General features: G+C 42.5%; 2 protein-coding genes across 4 annotated transcripts in view; one reads left to right on the top strand and one right to left on the bottom strand.

Moving 5' to 3' along the window:
* Positions 1-9,195, top strand: part of gogo (thrombospondin-1 like protein golden goal) — a 92,439-nt gene extending 83,244 nt beyond the window's left edge. For 2 of the 3 annotated variants that reach the window (XM_022810635.2, XM_086993640.1), the window contains 6 exons: positions 107-236; positions 1,588-1,839; positions 2,183-2,385; positions 2,589-3,179; positions 5,019-5,358; positions 5,679-9,194. In XM_022810635.2, the coding sequence (XP_022666370.1) occupies positions 107-236; positions 1,588-1,839; positions 2,183-2,385; positions 2,589-3,179; positions 5,019-5,358; positions 5,679-5,902 (1,740 nt within the window). In that variant the 3' untranslated portion in view covers positions 5,903-9,194. Of the gene's footprint in view, positions 1-106; positions 237-1,587; positions 1,840-2,182; positions 2,386-2,588; positions 3,180-5,018; positions 5,359-5,678 lie in introns of all 3 variants that reach the window. The other variant, XM_086993639.1, reaches the window with a different exon arrangement.
* Positions 9,196-14,602: 5,407 nt separating this feature from the next.
* On the bottom strand, positions 14,603-23,646 carry LOC147755032 (uncharacterized). Its single transcript, XM_086992554.1, has 8 exons — positions 23,590-23,646; positions 22,769-22,919; positions 21,256-21,789; positions 20,358-20,524; positions 19,511-19,821; positions 18,600-18,791; positions 18,092-18,287; positions 14,603-17,662 (listed from the first exon to the last, which is right to left on the bottom strand). The coding sequence occupies exons 1-8, from the start codon at positions 23,644-23,646 to the stop codon at positions 17,435-17,437; spliced, it is 1,836 nt and encodes a 611-aa protein (XP_086848680.1). The 3' UTR covers positions 14,603-17,434.
* Positions 23,647-24,752: the final 1,106 nt, after the last annotated feature.

The following is a 24,752-nucleotide window of genomic DNA, read 5'->3' as shown; positions in this document are numbered from 1 at the left end:
GTCCAACATGGAAAGCTTTGATGAGATCTTGACAAAAGCGATACTATATTATATCGAATAATTAATACCTAACTATAATCCCTCCTTTGGGGACTGTTCTTTCTAGGTATCGTTGCACTGTGACGACTGCGAGACTCTGTTGTCGGAAGTTGCCCGAAGCCTCTCTATTCAAGCAAAATGGAGTGGGCAATATTCGATAAGTGTAGCGCAAAAATTTATCGGACAATGTCTTGATGGTAAGCACCAGTAGCTGTGAGAGAATGTGCATGAGAAATGTTTCTTTCAGTGATCCTAGTACTATACGTACCAATTAGAAAATTCCAATGAAAAATTACGCCACAACCAGGCATGAAGTTTCAGATGTAACCTATCGCTTCACCCTCGGCGTTTCAAGAGTGTGAAACTGCCTTCGGCCAATGTTAGCGCAATTACTTATCTAATTCTCATCGTGAAGATGATTTTATAAGCAAACGGGCTTAGGGATCCACAAGCAGGTTATATAAACATGTGATCACATACGATGAGCCGCTCCGGTCCACATGACCGCGGTAAGATAACAGTAAAATGACTAGGCAGGTTGAAAAGTCCTCCTTATTTTTGAGTTGATTAAGTAACTTTGTCCTTTGCTTAAACGAAAGTGGTACTTGCAGTACAGGACACAGCTATTCCTAATTCAATCCATTTGTTCATTTCTTTTTTTTCAGGTTTTTTAAATAATTATATGTAAACATTGTTCAAGGAATCTTCAGTCCTTTACAAAGTTACAGGTGTATTTTCGTAATTATAATAACAGTAGTAGAACAAAAGCTAATGACGGCAGTGAGGCCTATACAGCGAATTTGTTTATGTAGGCAATCTGAAAACTAGCCGATGTCCTTATCGTTTTTGGATAGTAAAACGCAGGTGTAGCTATATTCAAACTGACTCGTTGATGGTCGTATGCGCCCTTTAGCCGAGTTGGCCTTATAATATTATTAGCGACCCTACTGACAATGCCGACAACTTCCAGAAATAAATTAGTGAACGGGGGCATTCAATACTGATTTGTGCAGCATGTACATATCTTATAGACATTTGGGATACTTTTTATTTTTACGGCCGTAGCTGTTCATCGCATCAGAGACAGACGGGCTATGCACAGTCGGTTGATAGTCACACAGTTGCACACTATGTAATGAATTCCACGCTGTTTGTGAACCCTTTGGATCGAGAGGCCTTGAATATGGGCACACTATAAAATTAGGGGCAGCTCGGACAGTCTTCTGGCTTATTTCATTTATCAAACGTTGTACATATCGTTGTACTGTATATACTGCATCGACAATGAGAAGTTAAGTATTTTGTTCCAATTAGAATACGCATGCGCGCTCTTATAATCAGGCCTTGGCATGGCTACACATAGACAGCGAAACATATACCGTTGACCCTAAATTGACCCCCCCCCCCCCCCAAATTGTTACTTGGCAAGGCGAAGCAAAAGTTGAGTTGAATCTTCGCAACAGCGAGACAACATGAGTACTGCTTTTTTTCTTCCTCATTTAGCTAGGTACATATTGTGAATTTAATTGAGTTATTGGTTCCTTGCAGGTATCAATGTGGCGTATCACTACCCACCTTGTTCGGGAAGTCAGGATCGTCTTCGAATATACGGATTAAGCGAAGCTACCGGAACAGAGACGTATATTATGGAGAAACGGCTGTACAAGGAACGCCACGCAATCAATCTCGGCTGTCACCACTTTGATGGGCCCTTTAGCAAGTTTTGCTTTCACTACGTGAGCACTGCGCACAATGGGGCCGTTCACTCGGTAGAGGTTCATTGCCGCCCCGTCAAAGATGGTGAGAGTCGTTTGATACATAATTTTTTCGAACGTACTTACCCTACGTATCATCATCATCATCGTCAATCTGGGTTCAAGGACTCACAGTAATAATGATAGTCGCAGTAGCAAGGAGTTTTCGTTTTGACGAAAAGCCGATAAATGGGTGCAGATATTACTAAAGGATACATACAGTGGTTCGGTGAGTCGAAGCGGAAGACTAGACTCATGCCTACGCATTGATTGCGCCATCTGCATTGAATTATAATGCATTCACTTTCATAGAGGCCTTAGCAATTCGTGAAACTATGCGCCACCTAGGTTATTTACGAAACCTCTCTCTGGCATCCTATTCGAGGCAGATTCATCTCAGTACGGAGAATGGGACGAGTGGACGCCGTGGACATTTTGTAGTGGCGGATGCGGCAGAGGTAGCCAGATGCGACACAGGAGCTGTTCAAAAAAGAAATGCCGGGGCGAACGTATCGAGTCGCGTGAGTGCGACCTTCCCGACAAATGTCCCTCTTCGTCGACCACGCTGCCACCTGACGTCGACCTTGGACAGGTGCGCGCTCTGCTTTTTTGTTGTCCACGGCCCTGTCGGAAAAGGCACGATTCGAAACATAACATAATATTTAGTTGTGTCACTAGTTAGACGAAACAGCAAACAACGCTGATATACATATCATCAATAATTAGACGATTAATGTAAATAAAAGAAATGGTGTTGTTCTTTATCTTCATTCTATTCTCCTGTTAAACACGCAGGTGGCCAGGTACTGCGCATGCGGCTGTGTTCTGGGCGTGTTTAAAAATACAACGGTGTACTTCAAGGCTGACGAATGCGCTCGTAATGGTAGCCATGCTTTGTGGATTCTTCGGCCGGTATTCCATAATGCGTCATCTATCATTGTTCGGCTGAGCTCGGCGCGTCTTGGCGAGCCGGACAGTAATTACCTGGTCGTACGGGACGGGGTTAACGCTGGCGGCGATATGCTCGTTACGTTGACAGGTGGCGACGAGAGTTCTCGACTTCCGCTGGAGCTACGTTCACCATCAGGCCCTCTACGAATCGAGTTTGTCTATGGAACAGCTGCGCCTGGCAAAGATGTCGACGTCCTGATGAGCTTCTACGAGGAGCTGATCCCACGCGGCGTTACGGCTCTGGCACAGATCGGACTGTTGCACAGGATTCGCCAATTGCCACAACTACATCTGGTGGCGTTGATCGTTGTCGGCTCCCTATTGATCGTCTCAGGAACGCTCTGCCTTGTTCATCGGGTGGCTTTGGCCAAGGTCATCACGAAACAACGAAGACCATCGGTTTTCTCTATACCTCCGGGCAACGTTGAGGGACAGGTAGTTACATTGCGTACATTGTTAACCAATACTCGCTGCAAAGGCTTAGAATTGTTGAAACTAGGCGGGAAATGTTTGGGGGATAGTTATTTAACCGCCGTGAAATGGAATGATTTAACAAGGGATCGGGTATTAGAGTTTGGGTTTGGACATTTAAAAAAAAAAATACGTACAAAACAGTTTTTTTCGACCTGGTGCGTGCATAACAGCTTTGTAGAGACAGACGTACCATAACAGTACTTTAATAACGTAATCTTTGCGGCTCGAACTGGAACGTTTCGCTTAACATCTGAATCAAAATGGCAGATTTTGGCAAGTTAAAACTTTTTCTGGTTTTATTATTGACTAACCTTGTTATGAGATTATACTCCGATTATAAAGAGAAAATATTCAGCGTGATTCAGTCGCTTCTATGTATACCGTCAGCATGAAACGGTGCCTTGCCATGACTGACGTCCGTTACACTCAAAAACAGAAGGCTCCTTGTGAAATACTGTCCAGGGGCCTCCAAACGTTGAATAAATACGTTTTTCTCGTTTGATCAGTTTGCACGCTCACAGCAGAGATTCGATCTTGACCACCTATTTGCTTAGATCCATAGTGCATTGTCAACGTGACAGGTCGCCAACGGATCGCAGAGAAGCATGCCTATAGCGGTTCGATGGTGATGCACACTCATCCAGTTAGAACTTTCTGATATGATCAATTAAGCTACTTAAAACTGGTTGGTGATTTTCTTATCAGATTTATCTGTGGTCAGAAATAAGCTACGATTAAACCGCAGTTAAAAGTTAGACACGAAAAATTCTGCTTGGGGTCTACTATTGGAACTTTGCCATTTCCTTGTAAAGGACGATCCCGTCGTACTCTAGCGTCCACCTATAAAAAAAAAAAAAAAAAACAAGGCAAATACTGGGTTTGTCCGGGGACTCGTCTGAACAACTAGCCTAAAAAGCAAGCGATCATTTCAATCTATTAGTATCTATTTCCAAAAAACAGCTAGTCAACTTATCTGAAAACAAGTAGAGGAAATATATGGGCTACAGTTGTTTACATTAATTAGACCTTACATTATACAAATAAGACGGCCTCCACATCATTGTTAAGCCAGGCACATGTGTCTGTTATAAATTTATGTTCGTAACGCAGATACTCGATGTTTAATATAGTGCTTCTTTTATTTCGTCAAACATGGCGCCTTAATATAGATAGCTACACGCATATCATATTTGACTAGATATCCTTATCTAACATGACCTAGGCAAAGATCAAACAGGCAATGCTAGAACGAATGTTAGACCAAGCTGACTTTAACCAGCGAATCTATAAATTTCGTGGCCGATTTTACAGAGAAAAAAAAGGATAATAGTTGAATAACCGTAGTCGTACAGCTAACTTTTAGACGCAGAGTAGATGACTGTAATCATTAGGATACCCAAACAAATTCTGTCAGACCTAGACAAACATTATTGGAAATCCTATTTTTCTAATACGTACATATAGTCCCCATGACGGCGCAGTAGCAACGTGTTTATTTCTTGAATTTCGTCACACGTGAGATGGTCATTCTAAATAGGGCATTGTCCGTATATGTTGGGAGCCAGCCATCGCAGAACATGTCTAACGCCCGCAGACTTTGGGATATTTATTTAATACATGCGTGTAATATTTTCATCTAAAAATCTAATTATCATCTAAGAAGAAAATCAACATCTATTGAATACGGCGCTCAATATTTAAGTCTAGTTCCGCGTATATATATATACACATATATATATATATATGGCCCTAGCCATCGTCTAAATCATCATGTTCTTCTGATTAAAAAATCATTTGCAGAGCCCTACTGATCTTTTACTATCCGGAGACTCATTAGAGACGGTGCTCTCACCTAGTCCACCACCGACGCCGACTCCGACTGCGGCCTCGGTCGAGATTCACCGGGTGCCTTCGCGAGCCACCGTGACACCGGTAGCCTCACAACCACAAAACGGCCTTCAGCCGCCCTCATCAACGGGGGAATCGCCACTAAAGAAGAAGGCTTCAGTCCTCGCGTCGTTAGAAAGCCTTGCCGACTTGACTGGCCTAGCTCGAAGAAAGCTACGAAAACGTAATACGAAACTTCAGCGACATTCTGTGATGTGCACTAGCTCGGAGTTTGGTTCCACGAGCGGTACAGGTAAGGTTTCATTTACGTACTGCTGTTTTCGCACTTCGCTGCTTGCGCGATACGGATATTTTTTTCAGTGCGCTGGAGAAATATACCGTAAGGCTGTAAGTCTATGGAGAATTTTGCTTGTTTTGTACAGACTGACACAGGGGCGCTATTATACACGACATCCTGCACTGGGTTTTGCGTTCTCCTGTGTTTGACAAAAGCTCCTAATCGAGTCAGGTGTAGAGGCCGATCTTTCTTCCAAAAAACCGTGTCGTACTGGCACGTTAACAAATGTGACGTTAATTTCCCTCCGCTAACAATGTGTTCTTCTGTGATTTTAGATGGATTCGAATTTGATGCGTACGACTACGGTTGCGAGGATATTCCGAATTCGTTTTTCAACTCTACGGCGGTCGTACTACCTCCCTTCCTATCCGAAAGGGATCTGTGCATGTTCAAGCTCCCCCCATCAACCGTGGAGCACATCGAGGTGCAGGACCTCACCGACTCGGCAGAAACATTAGCGCCACTTGAAAATAAAGCACCCGTAACAGTTCTACAATAATAGTACGAGTGCAACTGCATGCTGAACATTCAAACGAGCCAGTTGGCATCACGCTCACAGCAGCAACTGAGGAGTGACGGCAAAATGCCTCAAAGTTAAGTTGCGAGAAATGTCAAAATGCTGAAAAGGTTTCCTATTGAGGGTCAATTTTCTCAAGCCCATCGAATATTCATGATATCTGCTTGCCACACCCTAGAAATGGGCTTAGATCGAATAGCAGCCATTGGTGCGAATAAAACCCAGAGCTCCATGGTTTGGTAACATTTGTGAATTTTCCAAATAGTAAGGTGTAGAAGAGATATAACAAGTGTAAATGTATCAGAATTACATAGTTAGTTATCACTGCTATACAATGATGAACAATTCGGCGTTATATTTATAGGGTCAGTTTTGCCCGAGAAGAACCCTCCGATGATAACGGTTAGCACGATCCTTTAGTTAGGTTCCGCGAATGTTGTGACGCTGAATCCAAGGAAGCTTATGCGTGGCCACGTCGCGCCAAACCGGTGCAGTTTATCACGTGCAAAGGAAACGGCACACACGGGCATGGGTGGGGGTGCCATGGTACCCCACAGACTACCATGATAAGTCTTACATATGCCATTATATTTCGACTATTCCACTTCTACTACCAGTAGGGATGACGCTTCAGCTAGCTCTAAATCGAGAGCTAGCGGTAGGAACCGCTGTTCTTATCATTATACAGAGCCCACTTGAATGCGAACAAAGAAAAGTCGAAAATATTGACAAGTTGCTTTGTTTCTTTTAACTGATTGCTCAAGTCGAATCTTAAGTTCCTGATATACATTAGCAAAGAATAGCATGCCTAGTAGCATCATATACCTTCCAAGCACACACCTATAACAGTTAACTAAAATATTCGATAAAGTGACGGACTTTCTTTTTTGGAAGACTTTTGGAGATTTTTCTCGCGTTGACTACTGGCCCAGTAGGTTATGTTTTATCTATTGCGGGACTATTCGAGATTCCCTCGCTAGGCTCAAAGGCGATAATCCTTTAAATGTTTCCTAGTCCTGTAGTAAAGGGGTTTAGTTTTACATGAATCAGGACTTAACGTCGCTCCTTGATACAATGGCAGCCCTAGTTCTAGTCGTGACCGATGTCTGTTATTCTTGAATTGTATCATATAGTAATATATAGCTACTACAGTGTGATACGACAAAAAGAAGTTCCTTTCCAACCAGGCTTGGCTCCTAGTAAAGCAACGTACAGGGGACCCTCGTGAAATCACATCAAATACATAAGCTACATATAATTGTCGAACAAACATGGAATCGGTCATTCGATTGTTGGCTCCCATTATATCTACAGAGTATATGTAAATTTACAGACTGCGGACTGACAATGGCAGAAAACAGCAGTATTCCTCTACAGTCAAAAGAAGCGAATAGTGACTGATGACGATAAAATAAATTTCTATTAAAAATGTTAGGAAAGCTCTGCTCCGACAAATACTAAAGCATGTAAACAAACGTTGGTAGATACGCGAACGACAACCCCCAAAGGCGCAATGAACCAAACGACAAATGCTTTGTTGAACGCTAACCAACAATAACTATCCTACTATTTGCCGAAACGTAAAATATCCCCAATTTGTATATACATGTAATCTAAATGTAAATAATAACAATCAAGGATAGTATAACATTAAGAAGCAAAATAAAACCGACTGTCTGTATGAGGTAAGTGTGTTTACTTCACGAGCCTTTCCGAGCTTTACTTCACGAAGCTTTACGAGCACAATCGGATCTTGCGCCTTCGTTAATAGGGAATCGTCCGTATATCAATACATTCAATTCGTACAGGGGAGAAGGCAACAGTCGGGGTTGACAGTTTGTAGAAAAAGTAGGCTCGGAATTGGCAAAAGCTAGGTTTAAGGCTCACGCGTCCCTATAATGGCGAGGTAGTAACGTGTTCGACTCTTCAATGTTGCGGAACATGGTGACATAGTTTCGAATTTGGGCGTAACACAGTTCGTGCTGTCCTGATAGAAAAAATCATCGGCCTAAAACGTCGTTTTACTATGGAAGTGAAGTGATTTTTTTAGAGTCGTGCATTTTGATGCAGAGACGGTAAATAAATAAGTCGATCGTTATGCGTGAACAAACAAGTAGCAGATATGAATCAAAGTGCGGCGTGCTTAGTAGTATTGGGATTACAAAATGGCTCATCTAGGGTAGCGTAAATGTTACTACGTGTCTGTAAATAGTCTTTTGTTATAATTGATTCGGTAACTTGGTTTACCAATATACAGATAGTGCTAGAGGCTGGTAGGACGTTCAATGGTGTTAATTTTTTCGTATAAATATGCTAGCAATGTATACCTTTCCCTCAAAAGAAATACGCCTTTACCCCATTTCAATGCAAATCGAGAATAGTATTGCCTTTTCTAAATTATTCGCGGACAATTTATGCGATCAGTAGAAAGTAGAAGGAGTCGAAATTTTCATAATTATTCTATATTCCAATGGGTGGACTAATCGAACTCGAAAAAACAATGATCAGAAAATTCAAGTAGTTAATAATAAATTTCTTAAGACTTGAACTTGCGAACTACGAAGGTCAGGATTTTGCTGAATCACCTAGCGACAGGATAGATTTCATCCAATTAGCCGGAATCTATAACTACACGCAACGAAGACATTGTCAGTTCTGTGCTTTTTTAGCACCTTTTTATTAAATCTCTATTTTGCGAAGCCTTCTCCTTCCAAACAAGTCGTTTCCTGCGCTTGTCTCCTGCGTAACCTGACAGAGTTCGACAGTCTTTTGGTTATGACTTCTATTTGATATCAGTTTTTCGAGGTGACATAAGTGGAAATTGATTCTAGTAGGCTCAGGTATCGTTTACTGACCATCAGGGCAGTTTATCTCTAACGGCCATTGGTTACCAATGATTTTATGTTGTCCTGCGTAACCCTTGCTATTGACTTTCCTCGACGATCGTAAAAACAAAGCCCAACATGAGCTTTAACTAGTTCTCTTACAGGCTGTCGTGATAATGGACCTCTGCTTTGCACTTAGTGTAGCGTGACTTTCTTTCTCCTTTGGGATTTCTACTCCTACATCAGCAGACAATGCCCCAGGGTATTGGGAAACCATCCACAAACAGATTAAATGTTTCGAATATATTCAATAGAGTCGAAATTACCTCTTACGTCCACAGGAAACCTGCAACCAGGTACCGGTCAGCAGTCGGCAGATCTAATATTTGGTATATTACTAGCAAGCAAATAATAATATATTTCTAATTGCTTACCTTTTAAGATTAAAAAACTCTGCACAAATCGTATTCGTTTTACCTCCATCGTATCCGAGTGTCAAAAATGTAAAGTTCTATACCTAGCCTATAGCTAAAATAAATACATCGTTACTACTTTTTTTGTTAACAAATTGAATCCTATCTTTTTATTATTCGATAGACTTAAGCTAACCAGTGACTACCCATGCTTCTCCACCACTTCGGTCCGTTGCCACCTACTGCGACTAGATTTTCGTTATCATCATTGCCATTTTCTCTAACTATAAAAACGTTGTTCAATATGCCCCTGGGGCTTCGGAGTTGCCTTGGAATGAAATTAAACCTAAAAATGTACACCCTAAAAAAACACTTGCAGCCAAGTCAGCGCGCAAATGTTATTTCTATCACAATTTTCTCTCATTTATTTATTCCCCCACTCGCGTTTTTCCTTTCCTTCCTGTCAGGTCTCTCTCTCTCTCTCTCTCTCTCTCCGTGTCTTTTATTTGTTTCTTTTGTTCCGGTTTTGCTTTAAACAAATTCAGTTGAAATAACCCGCTAAGAACTCTAGTGAGTTGTTTACGTTCTTCGTCGTCTGCAATTTACTTTTTTACATAGGTATGATGGGCGAGGAACGCTGTGGCATATTGTTATGTTATACGTGACCCAATTATTATTCAAATCCTTTGAAAACGAATGTAGCAGTGGAGCCGTTTGGCCTGCTGCTAATTTCTATTACATTTATTTATCTAAGCGTAAGAGCCTATTCTACAGGTAGCGGATTAGGTAGCTACCCATATTAGTTAATAGTTGTCGTATGTGGAACTACTACATGATAATTGAACAACCCATCTCTACAAAGTGGAATTGATATCGTCACGTAACTAGTTTTTATAGACCCGAATTGCATTAGTTTATTATTAATTTTTTATTAAGGCAGTTACTGATTAATTAGCTGTAATTATCAGAAGGACCTAAAATTACTCACACGTTCGCTTTTATCGGCCAGTTTGCCCGGCAGCTTCCCATCGCCGTCCCGAATTCGCGCTCAATTTTTTTTCGCTAAAGTTTTATGTCCGAACTTAAAAAAAGGTTAGATTAGCGCACAGAACGCAAAACGCATAGCTAGCCCCTCTTTTTGCCCCTCACGATACTATACTATACGCCTGCGTAGGAAAGGCCTTCAACTGTTTTGATTGTATTTGCTATTTTAGTCTAAGTTACATTTGCCAGACCTGACTTTTCTTCGAAGTTACAAAATGGCGCATCGGTAACGGTTTTGCTTCTAGTCTTTTTACATTCGTTAAGGATTTAGAAGCTCTGTTTACTTTTCTAGAAGTCTCTTATTTGATACGCACCTTTTCGTGTCTCTCTGTAACTTCCTGTATTCTATTTAACTTTATCAAGTGCAGGTTATCGTTGCATTTAATCTTTAGGATAGCGTTTCTTCTTAGCGGTGACGACGGAATAAACACGTTAACAAACTAACTACGCTGAAGCAAAATCAAGGGAGCAACCAGTGTTCGTACCTTCAGCTTATACCTTCGTTTATCTATTGTGTGTACGATGGTAGAAGGATGAGGCTAGGTTCTTTTTTTTTTGTTCGCGAAATACACTTACCAATCGCTTGAGTCAGCTCGGACACTGGGATTCTCATAGAATGCAACAGCTGTTTTTGCTACTAGTTGATTGGATCAATTTACAATATGGCGCCATGTGAACTTTTGGGACATAGTAATCTTTCTCACCCTATCTATAAAATGTACCACGTAACTGATCAATTGAAAGCGAATTCAAAATAATGTACGTATAAAATGGTAACGATGAACAACGTACATAGAGGAAATGGCCGCGTGTAGTGGCCGCGGTGCGCCTCATTCAGTTATCTCGTAACGGAGACGCACGCCATGTCAGCTTGGAGTTCTCTACGGCTAGGAGCCACTACAAGGAAAAATATGCATTATGTATGTATGTATGTAGATCCATCTAGCAAGATATGTGTGGCGGCCGCCAGCGTGCTCTGTCTTTTTTTCTTCGAAAAACATATCTACTGCCACGTTCACTTGCCATCTAAGCGTCACTTCATTCCTTAATCCAACACGAACCTGAAACTATTGATTGGGACGCACGATAGCCAGTGCACGACGCAGCAACAATCCATTATAGTATCATACGCGTTTTATGTAATACTCGCATGCGTACGTAGATTCAACTATGTATTCAAAGATCATTAAGTAAACAAGAAGTTACAGTAATGGTGAAGTAGCAAGTGAGAGAAAATTCAATTGGGTATTTTATTTAGTATCGCAGTTTCTATCACTTTTTGGTCTTTCTTCACTACGGCCCACTCAGCTTTTTCCCATTTTAGTTAAATTGCATCTATGTTACCGTAGAAACTTCATTAATGTACGTGTGTAAATTGAATACTATATCATTATTTCGCTGTTTGCAACGTCAGCGGTATCGGCAACACCGCTACCATCGTTGTTCCTCGTTATTTCGGGTCAACATTAGCGCTGGGCTGGGCAAGTCACAACCTTTTCATTCTAGTTCTACTTACATACAGTCCGATAGACTCGTAACTAGTGCTTGGTTTTCCCTATCTGCACGCATAAATCCGTCAGGGTACGTGAATCGGTTTCTATGCGTCCGATGTGGATTCTGAAGTTAGTTCCACAGCTGCCGTTAACCATAGCAATAGTAGCAGTAAGAGCAACAGTTGCAACAATAGCACGAACCCAGTAACCACTGTCCTACGAATGAACCAGCGTTTTGCCGTTCAAAACAAATCACATCGGTGCTGATGCCCGCCATTCTACAATAGCCGATCTAATACCTAAGAACTACTTTTCTTTTGCTCTATCCACCGCGCTCTCAGCTACACGCATGTATACACACACAAATAAGAGTCGTACATTTGTATATCTGTTGAACTCGTCGGTTTCAGTTTCTTTGCTAGCCATGAAGGAGCAATAGGGAAATAGTATTGCTATGATATTTACGTGCCATTTGTCCACTCAGAGACAGCTAGCGACATCGACTCGTGTATGCTCAGGCAATTGCTCTACGTACATAGACATACTGTTGCAGATTCTTACGCGTCATGCACGTCGTGTCGCTGATGTAGCTGGGAACCGCCGCTTAAGCACGGCTTGGTACCGCTCATCGAATGCGTAATACGTGGGTATGGGTCATGCCAGCAGAATTGCACATCATAGGCAGTTTCTTTACTCGGGCAGTCAACGACGGAAGCAATGACCGTCTTCCTATAGTAATAATACGTTGCATGTATCACTAACACCGATGGACGCGTCTCCGGTGCCGTCCAACATCGCACCAGTCCTACTACCATTACGCCGACGATTGTGAATTGTGTTGTCCTATTCGAGTTGATCGCTGTGCCTAAACTGATTAGCGGCTGACCGTATATAACAATGTTTGTTGGACCTCTTAGTGTTGCACGCGTAGGGCACGTTTATTTCTCGTTACTATCCTCGTTCGGTGCGACAGCCTAACGCACCCCTCAACCCGTTCGCTTCTTCCAGAGTAGGGACGCGTCATGAGAGGACATTTTTCTCTAATAAATCTGCTCGTCGTCTAAAAGCCTGACCTGGACTGTCCCAAAATGAAGGCGACTAACACGTACAACAAGAACGTTTCAATCGAAATCAATCTTCTACTCGATTTTCATAGACTTGAAGCTAGGTCATCGGTTCGATAGGCCGTTGTATCGACCTGATCCGCACAAAACGATTAGCGCAATTAGCTGAGAACAGAAGCTAATATGTACATACATGATTTTTTGTTTTCTCAGCCTCGCCCGGACACGTATATTTCCGTTCGATAAACATATTTCGTTGGACGTCAAGCGCGTTATCGAGATCCTAAAAATTCGATCAAAATCAGCTTACCACAGGGTCGTAGTATTCATTAGGTTAGGTCATATAATAATTCCACCTTATTTATATTTAATCTAGCTTATTTATTTTTCTAAACACAACCTCTTCTTTCCTCGTTTAACAGTTTACTGTTGGTACTAATATGACTATCTCACCATTATCATTGCGATTTATGGTGGAAATTATGATTTTTTTTTCACGTCTAACTTGACTAGGTATATTTGTTGCTTAGTTGTAAAAATGGGTCTTTTTTAACGTATAAAACCCCTGTCTTTCTGGCCTATATTTGTTAAAGGCTGTTTCGTCGCGCTGCGGAATTGTACATCCTACAAATGTAGGTACGAAACGTTTATGCAGTCATGTTTGTTTCATACGCGGATCCAAAGGACTGCGACTTGTCTGCTAAAGTAGTGATAAAAAAATGGCGTGACTTGCTGCGATGCACAGCAAAAAATGGAGTGGTTAAGAATTACTGAGCTGAGGAGGAAAAGGACAATAAAGAAACAAATTCGGTGATGGTTGTGGTTAGCGAATCTGCATTGCATCGTATCATTTTGCCGAGATCCGATAAATAAACCCATATCATCCGAGTATCGAATAGTAATCGAAAAAAGACCCATAAATTGATTGCTCTAAACCCGAAAATGGCCCTGTGAAAAAGAGGTATCTAGTCGACAAGGAACATTTGCATCTTAATATTACGTCGAATATACCGCAAACACACGATAATTTATACGCCCTAATTGGCACTAAGTATCGACGTAACCTGGTCACGTCATGAAAATTGAGAAACACAGAGCTATCTTAAGCATACCTTTCTCACAACTGTGACAGAACATTGTTATCATAAATAACAGTTGGTCAGTCTGATCGGAGGATCGGAAAATACCCAGAGTTTCTTCGACTCGCCATAGTTTAAATAAGCCGATTAAGCAGTCAATCTTCCCTTGTTTGCATCTTACCGCATAGAACACCGATCGGTAGCTTATTACGCCCTATCGTTGTCGCAGTTTTCTCGTTCATCAAAGACGCAGCGCAAAAGAGCACCAATATGCCAGTGTGTTCACAACCTAATTCTATTGAAGAACAGCTCAATCTAAAGTATATCTGTCTTTTTAGCCTATTTTAATAATGCGATAGGTCAGGAAGGCGCTGCCGGCAGTTGCCGGGTTGCGCTTCCGAAAAATGCATCTAGCCGTGTGACTTCGTTGTTTTCCATACTGTATTGCCGTCAACGAGTGCCCATCTCGTCACTTACGACTGTGTGCCCTGTTCTCCGTACGCGCTATATATTTAAGCCGCAAGCGCGACTTTCTGGAAGGCCCCACTCTCTTGCCAAAGGCAACAATTTCATGTCACTATTTCGAGCTTCATGAGACGGCACATTTATCCCTCTGAAATGAAACGTTCTCTAGACCTAACGTAATCTGACTCTATATGTATGCCTAGGAAAATGTAGGCCGTCGATAGCTAACCAAAACAACTATAGGAACCAATATTGAAGACTATTGAGAATGTTTATTTCACTGCCCCCCCCCCCCTCCCCCCTCCCCTCCGCATCCCTTCTTTTCCAGCTTGAATGTTCTCGAATATAAGTCCAGCGTTAACAATGGGGTGGATAAGTAAATAACGCCAATAGATGTGGCTAAGTTAATTTGTATTTGTCCATTTTCGCGCCAATCGACCCGTGACTCGTGAGCTAAATGAATCAGTTATTGGTCTTCGTTTAATGAGCGAGGTATGAAAAAATCAAAGCAAATACTTTATGCATGATTAGTGAGTACCATGAGTATTTCCGAAGGTCAGAAGTCAGTGGGTGATAGTTTTGCGCCTGCTATATCATGGCCATCTTCCTCACCCGTATATCTTCAATACGCAATGATCGTGCCGTTCATCAATATACTGGATATATATAGTAGTATATATATGTAGTAGTGATGTTATCAAGGCAGTCAATCAGTCAAGGGACTTCCGAATGCAGAGGCTAACGAGCCTTTAGAGACGCTATCGTTATTTTCGTTTGTTTGCTGATGCGGCGAACCTGTCTAAACATTTCTACGAATTCTTGCCCTCGCTAGCGTAGCCCAATGAGCTAACTGGGGCAGTTTGGGGTTCTGATTAAGTTCATTCCCATTATATAATCGTATTGTAAATTAGGTAGTTATTGTAGTAGAAACCATAATGCAAGATTATTAGTATCTAACGAAAATCGTTTGCAGGTTCTTGAGTTGCCCTTATGCTCTCATTATCAATTAGTTTTGTCACCGTAATGTGCACCAGTCTGAGGGTATACATAAACGTCTGCAGCTCAATAAACGAATAATAATAATGTCTATAAAAATGGCACCGACATCTTGTGATTCCCATTAGGAGATCTTCGCGCCACAGGCCCAAGGGTTCTTTTCTGAACGTCCACACCGTTAAATCGGTCCTCTGTATTCAACTAGGCAAAGCTCCTGCATGTTTATCGCATTGCGTCTCATCTCATTTCATTGCATTGCGTTTATCTGAATTCCTTTTGCAACAACAAGCCCTCACCATTACTGATAATTAATTATCTAATTTTAGTAAATAGTTCTGTTTTTGTGCATATTATACAATGCCTACTTTATACGATACATTGGTAGAATCGAACTCGGACTCAGAGGTTCGGAGTATCTGACTAATGCAATGCTGTCTATATTCCATCGTGCAACGACGTGCCCAGAGTGTGCGCAGTTATTCAATAAGGAACGACTATCTAGAGACAAACGAAAATCTACTGCATGAGATGAAGTCAATCAATAAAATAATAAACCAGATACTTCAATGAACCAATACGGTGGGACAGAAAGGGAAAAGACGAGGTTTTTTCAAATAAGTTTTCGGTGAGGTGTTATCCTGTCCGCTGTTTAAACGAGCAACAAGGGGTAAATGTTGGCTCCTTGTCGTAGCAGTAATTCAGGTTAATGAAATACGAGCTTCGTTTCCAGTTGTTGCAATATCACTAGACTAACTTCTTATCCCTCTGGGACATAACAGCGATACTGGTCGTAGAACTCAATTTCGATACGTCCAGCATAACATAGTTTATGGGCCGTTCTGAGCGTTCTAGAAATCTAGTTACGTATTTTTTACAATATGTAAACAGTATCTTGAGAGGCAAAAACTGAGTAAGCATAAGGGGGCTAGTATCCAACGAGAGAAACATCCAACTCACCGCCATTGCTCAAGATTGGCTTTTAAGCCGCGAGAGATCACTCAACAAAACCCAACGAATTCCAAACGAAGAACTCAAACGAGAAACCTTTCTATGTGATGCTCAAACAACTCAAACGACCGGAATGAGAACAAGCAATGAAATGACTAAGATAAAATTGTCTCGTTGCATTCGGGCTAAAGTCCTGTAGCAGTTCGAAGAATCGAGGTAACGAGGCCATTGAACAGGTTTTTAAACATCGTCTCCAGCCATCTGGGCGTCTTTTGAGCGTCTTATCGTGACCCCTGTTGTGACTACCATTGTGACAAGAGCACTTTCATCGTTACTTCTACGAGTTACTAATGCATCCACGCCGCGCACTCATTACACATCGCTACACGGAGCTACGCTCCAGATCGGGTCGTGTTTACGTCGCATCGTCCTCCTCTCATCGTGACGCATCACCATGTGTCACGGATAGTATGGATTAGAAATGATGGCCGATCACAGCTATTTCTGCCAGTTGTTGCCATACCACTAAATCAAACCCATCAATCAATCAATCACATGTTAGTAGTTATCGTCAAATGATCATCAATTCAAGCGAAGTCAAGCCTTCATTCAAAAATTAAACACTGATTATCATTCGTAAATTTGTCATTCCTGACCACTGCAACCAGATGCTGAATTAATATTGGGTCTTAATCAGTCACTAGGCTGTAAATCGATCACTAATTATCAGTTAATTGTTCTGTCAGTCCGTTGGTTAATCAATCTCATTGAATCAATCTTATCATTGATCGACTCTAGTCAATCGCTACACAATCGATCGATCAATCAAGCCGTCAGTTCTCCAGCGAGTCAGAAGTGTTCACGTTCGATATAAGGGTGACTGGCAGCCGATCTAAGAGCATGGCACCGTCAGCACCATTATCAATCATCATAAGTTATGGCATCGTGTAATATCAAACACAATTCTCCTTCTTTGGAAGGCTTGGGCTATGCTTGCTTCGTACGCGGTTTGGATAGGAATAGTTTGGTCATGGAGGTTGACAAGCCAGTCCTGACTGATGTGCTTTTTCTACAGATATTCTCGATCTCTCTATGACTATAATAAATAGATACACGTTCACGCTGTACTCCGATTTTTTTTCCTTTCCTTGTTTTGTTACATCCGTTTTTTGCTTTGTCCGTTTGCCTCATTCGATGAGAAGGTTGAAGTGCACCTGTTTACGATCCCAGTAATTAACAGGGTCACGCGAGGCATTATTACCTGTCGTTATCCCTATGCCGCCGCCGACTTCGCTGGGACTCGAATAAATAGTACACGTAACGCCGATCGCGACGCCCACCGTGGGTTGCACGAACTGTACAGCGATAAGCGGTGGCATGTACGGTGGGTTAGGTCCGGCGGGAAAGTACACCAGCTGCAAAATCGAACGTGTACTACTCGTTGATAGAAGCCCATTTAACTTGTGGAAGGATTAACTGACAACGAAATAGATGGGGCATATGAAGCATAATTAACGAGCGAGCCAGGTTTAGTGCTTTAACCCAGTGTAGATGCTCGAATACTTCACACTATCTTTCGAAACGATGAATTTCACAATTCAAAAAAGGAGTAATTTTTCAAGCTGCGAGGTGAGTCGTTTTGTCATTCGGTTAGTAACTGACCAGGTGCACGGACAAAGCCACCTTTTTAGTAAATGATCTTGCGTACTAATATATATATAGCTATGTTGGCCAATAGCTAAACACAAACACTTCAACCCTATTCAGTCCTATCTATGTACCTATGAACGTGTGACGGAATTATCTTATGCGAAAATATTATCTTATCAAAATCATCTGCGCACCTTGTATCCGGGATCAGGTGTATAAACGAGACTGCCCATGTTCTCCTGATCAACAACCGTATTGCCAAAGCAGTCGACAGCCACTGTGTCCGATCCCTCGACAACACGTGGCTCGAAGTCCTGTGCTGACGAGAACTGAAGAAACACGCACGGCTTGCCCCGGTCGTAACCATAATTACTTCCGGAGCTGCATTCCCTATTGGGACAATGAAATGGCACGATGTGACCACTGATTGTGCGTACTTATTCAATGCTATTAATTTCTATTAGGAAGTATGATTGTTTCAAGGGCACCTTGTGCGTCCACAATTGAGTCTGCACGAATACGCATATAACCGAATATCTCGTATCACGACGCACGGAACGCGACAGATGGCGTTTGACAATCTACCGGTATCTATTATACAGTCATTGGAATTTCTTTTTTCGATTGATTTAATTATGCTAGACATAATTATATGGGTACTGCTGCTACTACTATAACACAGTGTAAATAGACTATATTTACCTATCAATATGTCGTATATCGAAGAGGCACTGTTTGTGCCTATCGGGCCGCTTAATCTGCGGCCAGGCGGAGGAGCAGTCTGTAAGGTTGGGATTTCCAAGGGCCCTATCCAAATCGTACTTAGCCAACAACTCATCCAACTCCCTCACGAAAGTTCGCCAGTCTAACGCGTCGCCTTCGCTGGCACCGTGTCTGAGTTAAAATAAAATGATGGCATTGATATTATGTATATAAAAATCTATTTATTCACTTAAGATGATGATAGGCTGCTTAGAGCGTCCTAATTCATTGGACCTTACGTATTTTTTGAAGATTACTGAGGGTGTTCTGTACTATTTGGACGAAACAGGTAAATGCTCCTAGTAGAGACGTGCGCGCTGCACGAACAGGTGTATATAGATCACCTTTGAGCGTTACTAATAACAGCAAATAGAGTAAAAAAACATCTAACAAACAAACAAACAAACAAACTATTTAGTGCTGGGAAAGCCAACGAAAGGCCGGTTGGCTGACAACATTAGACGAAATGGTCTCTGCAATTTTTGGTAGCATTTTGATCGAGCATCGACTTTTTAGCATCGTCTTCATCTAAATGTGGTACTACAGTATCGTGACATATCGCGACATCCGAAAGTATTCGAAGTGCAAAATTGCAGTTATCTTCTTATTGGAAGTTATTTAATTATTCAAATAACAAGTTGGCTAAGTTTTGTAGAGACGGGTGAGAAATAAATCTATGAAAATCCACTAAGAATATAGTATTCTCAGTGGATTTTCATGCATATAGCAATATAACATTGTTATTATGTTAGTCGTTGATATAATTTCAGAGACACAAAGTCTTATCCTACTCGTTAGGCCAGTTTGTAAATGACGCCCTCCCTGTGTGTTTCACCTATAAATGGACCCACTTGTAATGTATTAGAAGCTGCTTCCCCTTCGGCGTCGGATGCAGTCGTAGGAATCTATCCAGGCCATGATAGCTTTTGAGCTCTAAAAGTTCACCGCCTCCCAGAGGGTAGAAGACCACCAGACCAGTCAATACGGTTATCAAGATGACTGCCGCCAGGGCCAAACAGCAGATGCGTAGCGAACGAACAAATCCCCGACCGCTCGGAGTGGACAAGCGATTGCAGCTGCAACAGCAGGAATAATAACCTGCATCGTTTGGGTGACCAGGCCACGCATCCAATAACTCTAGGTCCGGGCATGGCGGGATCACCTGAAATCGTGGCAGTAATTGATACGTAGCAATGGCACTATGCCATGTCTAGCAGAGGGCGGTAAACGGTTCGCAAAATATCGCCCTATCTAGTCTGATAATAATAACAACAGTCCAGAGACGTTTCAAGTCGTCTGAAGTGTCTGAATAAGGCTGGCGTCTATTGCCGCCGTGTCAGGGCTGATTTGTGATTTCGGCCAAAACATGTTATAGATTTAGCCCTAGTGGCAGTTGTTGTTTTAGAAAACTAACATAAAACAAGTCCAGCTAGTGCACCGCGTAATCAGATGACATGGTTATTGGTTGTTTTACTGTAGATATGTACAAATATATGTACTTCACGTTGACCGTTGATACGATGCATCTTGACGATAAAGAAACCGGTCCTTAAATCAAATAAATTTGTATCGTACACTCGAGTATATCATTATGTTTTTCCTTTAGCAAGAGTTGTCATTTTTCAAGCACGAAGCACTGAGACAACAGTTTTTTTTTTCTTTTACTATAGTTCAATACCTAGGTTTTGGCAAAGATACCTTAAAAGCGTCATTATCGCTGGGATGATAGTGCTCGGTGATACTGCGTCCATCAATATCTTCCGCTGCTTCAAGCGAAGCAGCCAGCGAATCTTGAACGACGGACGCTTGCCAGAAGCATGCTGTAGCAGTATCCACGTCCCAAAATTGCCACCTATCCCAAGAAGCTGAAAAGTGAAAACACTAACAGTTAGTATCAGAGCTTTTAAAACCTTGTAGCATTTCAGTAGGAATTGACGATAACTTATAAATTATTGCTACAGATTTTTTTCGCCTATAACAATTAAAAATGACATTGTTGTAGAATAGCGTCATCGGCGTTAGAACCACTCTGTGCGTGACACAGAAACATATTTTCTTTGTTATTGTAATTGATATATATACAGCTGAAATACAGATCGGTCATATGGGTTACTTGACAAAGAGATTTCTAAGTACGTATAGGATTATTCAGAAAATTGTTGCCGAAGCCAACTAGAACGAGCTTATCACCGGTATGTATGTATGTATGCCTATATACGTACGACCTGAGTCATTAAATCGATTCTATAATAACTCTATTAGTTTCCATAGCCGAGAGTTCAGTGGTTTCATATAGGACAGACCTTGATAAAGCCGCTTACCATTGCTCCTATGACCTGTCAACGTAGGTAACGCTTACTACGGAAAATCGGTGGGGACTGAGCAACAACGAATCATGACTATATTCATCATAGCTTCGCCTATTGCTCAGATTTTCACTCATGCTTCCAACTACGCCAAAACCCGAATTCGAGCCTAAACTATTTCTATATTTTTTCGATTAGTAAGCGAACACATTACCACTAATCCATCACGGGGACGCAAAAACCGTCCCATATGACCCCACTTTCACCCGGTCATATTCAGGTTTATCCACCTGTGTTGTGCGTGGTGTTGGAAGAAGATTGCAGCCGACTGGACGAGTGATTGCGGCCGGGCGAATGATTCGCGTGGGGCGCCTGTGTCGTCGATGACGAGCCCGACTGTGATGCGTGACCCCGGTAGACCCCGCTATGGCCGCCGTGATGGCTTCCGCCGCCTCCAGCGGCACTGTGATGTCGTGGGTAGCGTTCGCCTTGTTGTCTATGCTGTTGCTGTTGGTGGTGCTGATGATGATGGTGATGATGATGTTGTTGATGGTGTGGGTGGTGTTGGAAAGCGCCTGGAGGCGCCGCCGGCGGCTGGGGGGCCGGCCGCTGCGGCCCCAGCGGCTGGAGCTCAATGTGAGGTGCGCCTTCGGCGGCGGCAGCATCAGCTGCAGCGGCTTCAGCTCGCGCACTACCGCCAACGCCGCCGGGGCGCCAGTCATCGCCCGGCCGAGCCGACAGCGGCACAGGAGGCCAGAAGGGGACGGCCCCAGCAGAGGCCGCCCAGTCGTGTCTGGACGAGAACTCGAAACCACCTGCCCCACCTAAATAGCAGATACATAGATAAACAAAAAAATAAATGCATGAGTGCACGAGTCGATAACAGGTAGGACAAAGTGAGGAAGACTAATTAGTAACGTGCTTCTGATAAATGTCGTTCCATGTTTCGTCTGCTAATGGCTGATAAAGCTGTAGGGTATTGGAAAGCTTTTGATCTACTTGATCAGGCCAAATGGCCATAACTTTGTTTGGACTATAAAGGATTTTCTTTTAGGTTCGGAATGCAGAAGTCCCGAAGTAGGTGTTTGGCGTGTGCGACTGCTTAAGGGCAATTTGCTAAGTTCAGGAGTGGCAGCTTTGATCTAAGGGGCGCGTTCCATTGTACTTTTTGCCGGTTCAATCAGGAGCGGCCTATACGAAACGTATATGAAACGTATTTTCATGCTCCAAGATAATTATAATCAGGATTTTTTCCCATAAGTTCATACACAGCACACATACTTATATGATAATCCTATTCGTTTGTATGGGAGAAGATAGAGCCATGTGAATCATATCGGTGATTCTACGAGCCTTTAAAGGCGCTATCGGCCTTTAAGTATGGAAGGCTTGAAGCCCGAGTTCAGAGTGGTTATTTAAGTTGTTCGCGTACGAACAATTCGAACAACACTCTGAAAATATCAGGTCGTTTTGCGCTACTTTTTAAACAAAGTATGGCTTTTGCCATTTGTAGTCTTGTAATATGAGTCTCGATAGTGATTCAAACACGTGGTGAGACAAAATCCCCGCAAACTTTTTCTCGTATCTGAGAAACTTGTATTTCGAGAAACCAACTTTTCTTTTTCTTTTTTATATGCTACATATGCTCCGTGCCGTTTATTTAAATTGGTTTCTCGTTGTACGACGTATAGAGCTTAATCGGTAATTCGTGCACCTCAACCGCTGCCCGGCAGATCGCCGGGCCTAAATAAATTAACTGCAGCTATTATCTTAAGTATACCGTGAATGTTCATTAACACTCACCTTCGTTCGTCTCGAAACTGCCTCTTTTATCAAATACTCCACGTTCACTCAATTCGTCTTGCTTGTCCTTTTTCCAAATATCGCTCCGAGCTCTAACTGCTCCGGTCCTGCCTTCGACGGCCGACACTCCTGTTCTCTTAAACGTGCTCCACTTTCACCACTCGTGCCGAGGTCCTTTTGCCTTGCTCTATTTCCTGTTTGCTTTTGATAGCACAAACAGTGATACATCGAAGCTTGTTTTTGTCCTAACAGCAACCGTCCGCGTTGTTGTCTCTAACCACCACACCTACGTGGATATGGTGACCGCCACTGCCGGATGCCGAACACCGAAGAGACAAAAGACACCGCGTAAATCTGCTGTATAAAAAACCAGCCTACTCTTCGTCGCTCGAAACGTGTCTTTTTCCAGAGTTAATTATTTATTTGAGCTGCGTCGAAGCTAACTTTCTGTCCAACAAGGCTCCACAATATCTAATTCCCCTACAGTTTATCCCTCTCGAGGTGGTTTACAGATGGCTCACAAATGCATGCTCGCGCATAGCACGCATACTCGACCATTTCGTAACTTCCGTAATTCTTCATAGTGGTCGGTCTTCTTTCTTCACAACTCACTCTCCTAACTTGGTTTTTTGCCGACTCTTTTTCTTTTTACTGAGCCGCCTACAGCAGTTTTCATAGTTCATCACCAACCCCGCTCACTGTCGGCCCCACTTGGGGCCTGCTCCCACTCCTGTTGTGGCTATCGTTTCCAGTAGCCTCTTTCGGGCTCTGCGGGAACAGGCTGCTTTTTCGCACTCACAGTTGCAGCAGCAGCGGTTCACCGGACACCCGGCCGCCATCTTGTCCTGTGAGGGGTAACGCTCCGACGAGCGATACATTCGGACAAACACACAGACAGACAAAGCGGTAGAGCGGAATGTAGCGGACCCTGGTATTGTTGGTTTTCGTTGTCGCCTTTCTCGCTGGTCCTTCCGCCTACCTTCTCAGCAGGCTTTTTCTAATTCTATTGCTATTTCCGCTGGAGTAGCGAATTCCTGTTGTGGCCGCTTCATCTGACATTTGTAGTATTAAATTTTGCCATGGCCATGGCCATTGCTAGCTTGTTTTTCTGGTTGTAAACCCTCTCCTCTTTGACGTCGATTGTTGCGTCCCTTTACCCCAAGGGTTCTATACCATCAATAACCATCGACCCAAGCAAAGGCTTTCTTGCAAATTGTGGTCTGTCGGTGGTCGTCCGCTGATCTACATTGCCGTCACGACAGGTATACGCCGGTGCTCATCGCTGTGGTCGAGAAAGACGCGAGCGAGCTTGATAAGGGTAAAGGCAAAACTCGATGTGCCGTTCGGCTGCTAGTGGCCCCCAGGAAAGAACTCTCCGCCACAGTTTTCGTCCGCCCTCCCGCTTGAATGGGGTCGCCCTGGGTTCCCTATTTAGACCGTTTATGCCCCTCTCTCGCGATCACAATCGCTCTCATCTTGACTCTTTCCACTTCACGTCGTTGTTGGTAAGCTTTCTTGGCTATAGGTGTCATTCAATAAGTGCTAACGATGTTATGTCATATAAAATGGAATTCTTGTTTCTGCGTTTTTACTACAAATTGATAGAAGTTTATTTGTGGCAACAGATGTTCACTGATCGAAAAAGGCAAAACGACCGTTTGATAAGCTTTTTAATGTTTAAGTAAAATTTTATAACTGTAGTACACTTTTGAGATAGCGTGTTTTTTGAGACACGTTACCGAAAATCGAACACATTAAAAAATCGCCGCAAAAAAAAATATTAGGGAAGCTATTGGGAACTCTAAGGGTTAACTTTCAGTGATCTAAAGTTATTTAGATTTTTCTAACCTACCTCGGTTGTTCAGGCTTTCATTTCGCATGAAGTTAACCTGAACACCTTATATCATAGGCGTACCTGAGAACACAAAGTTTCGTGATAGGTTGATAAGATCTGTTTTATAAGAAACAGTTTGTTTCCATTGTA

This window comes from Varroa destructor, unplaced genomic scaffold (assembly GCF_002443255.2).
Source record: "Varroa destructor unplaced genomic scaffold, Vdes_3.0 BEIS01000006.1, whole genome shotgun sequence".
NCBI lineage: Eukaryota > Metazoa > Arthropoda > Arachnida > Mesostigmata > Varroidae > Varroa > Varroa destructor.
This window is presented reverse-complemented; position numbering and strand designations above follow the sequence as displayed.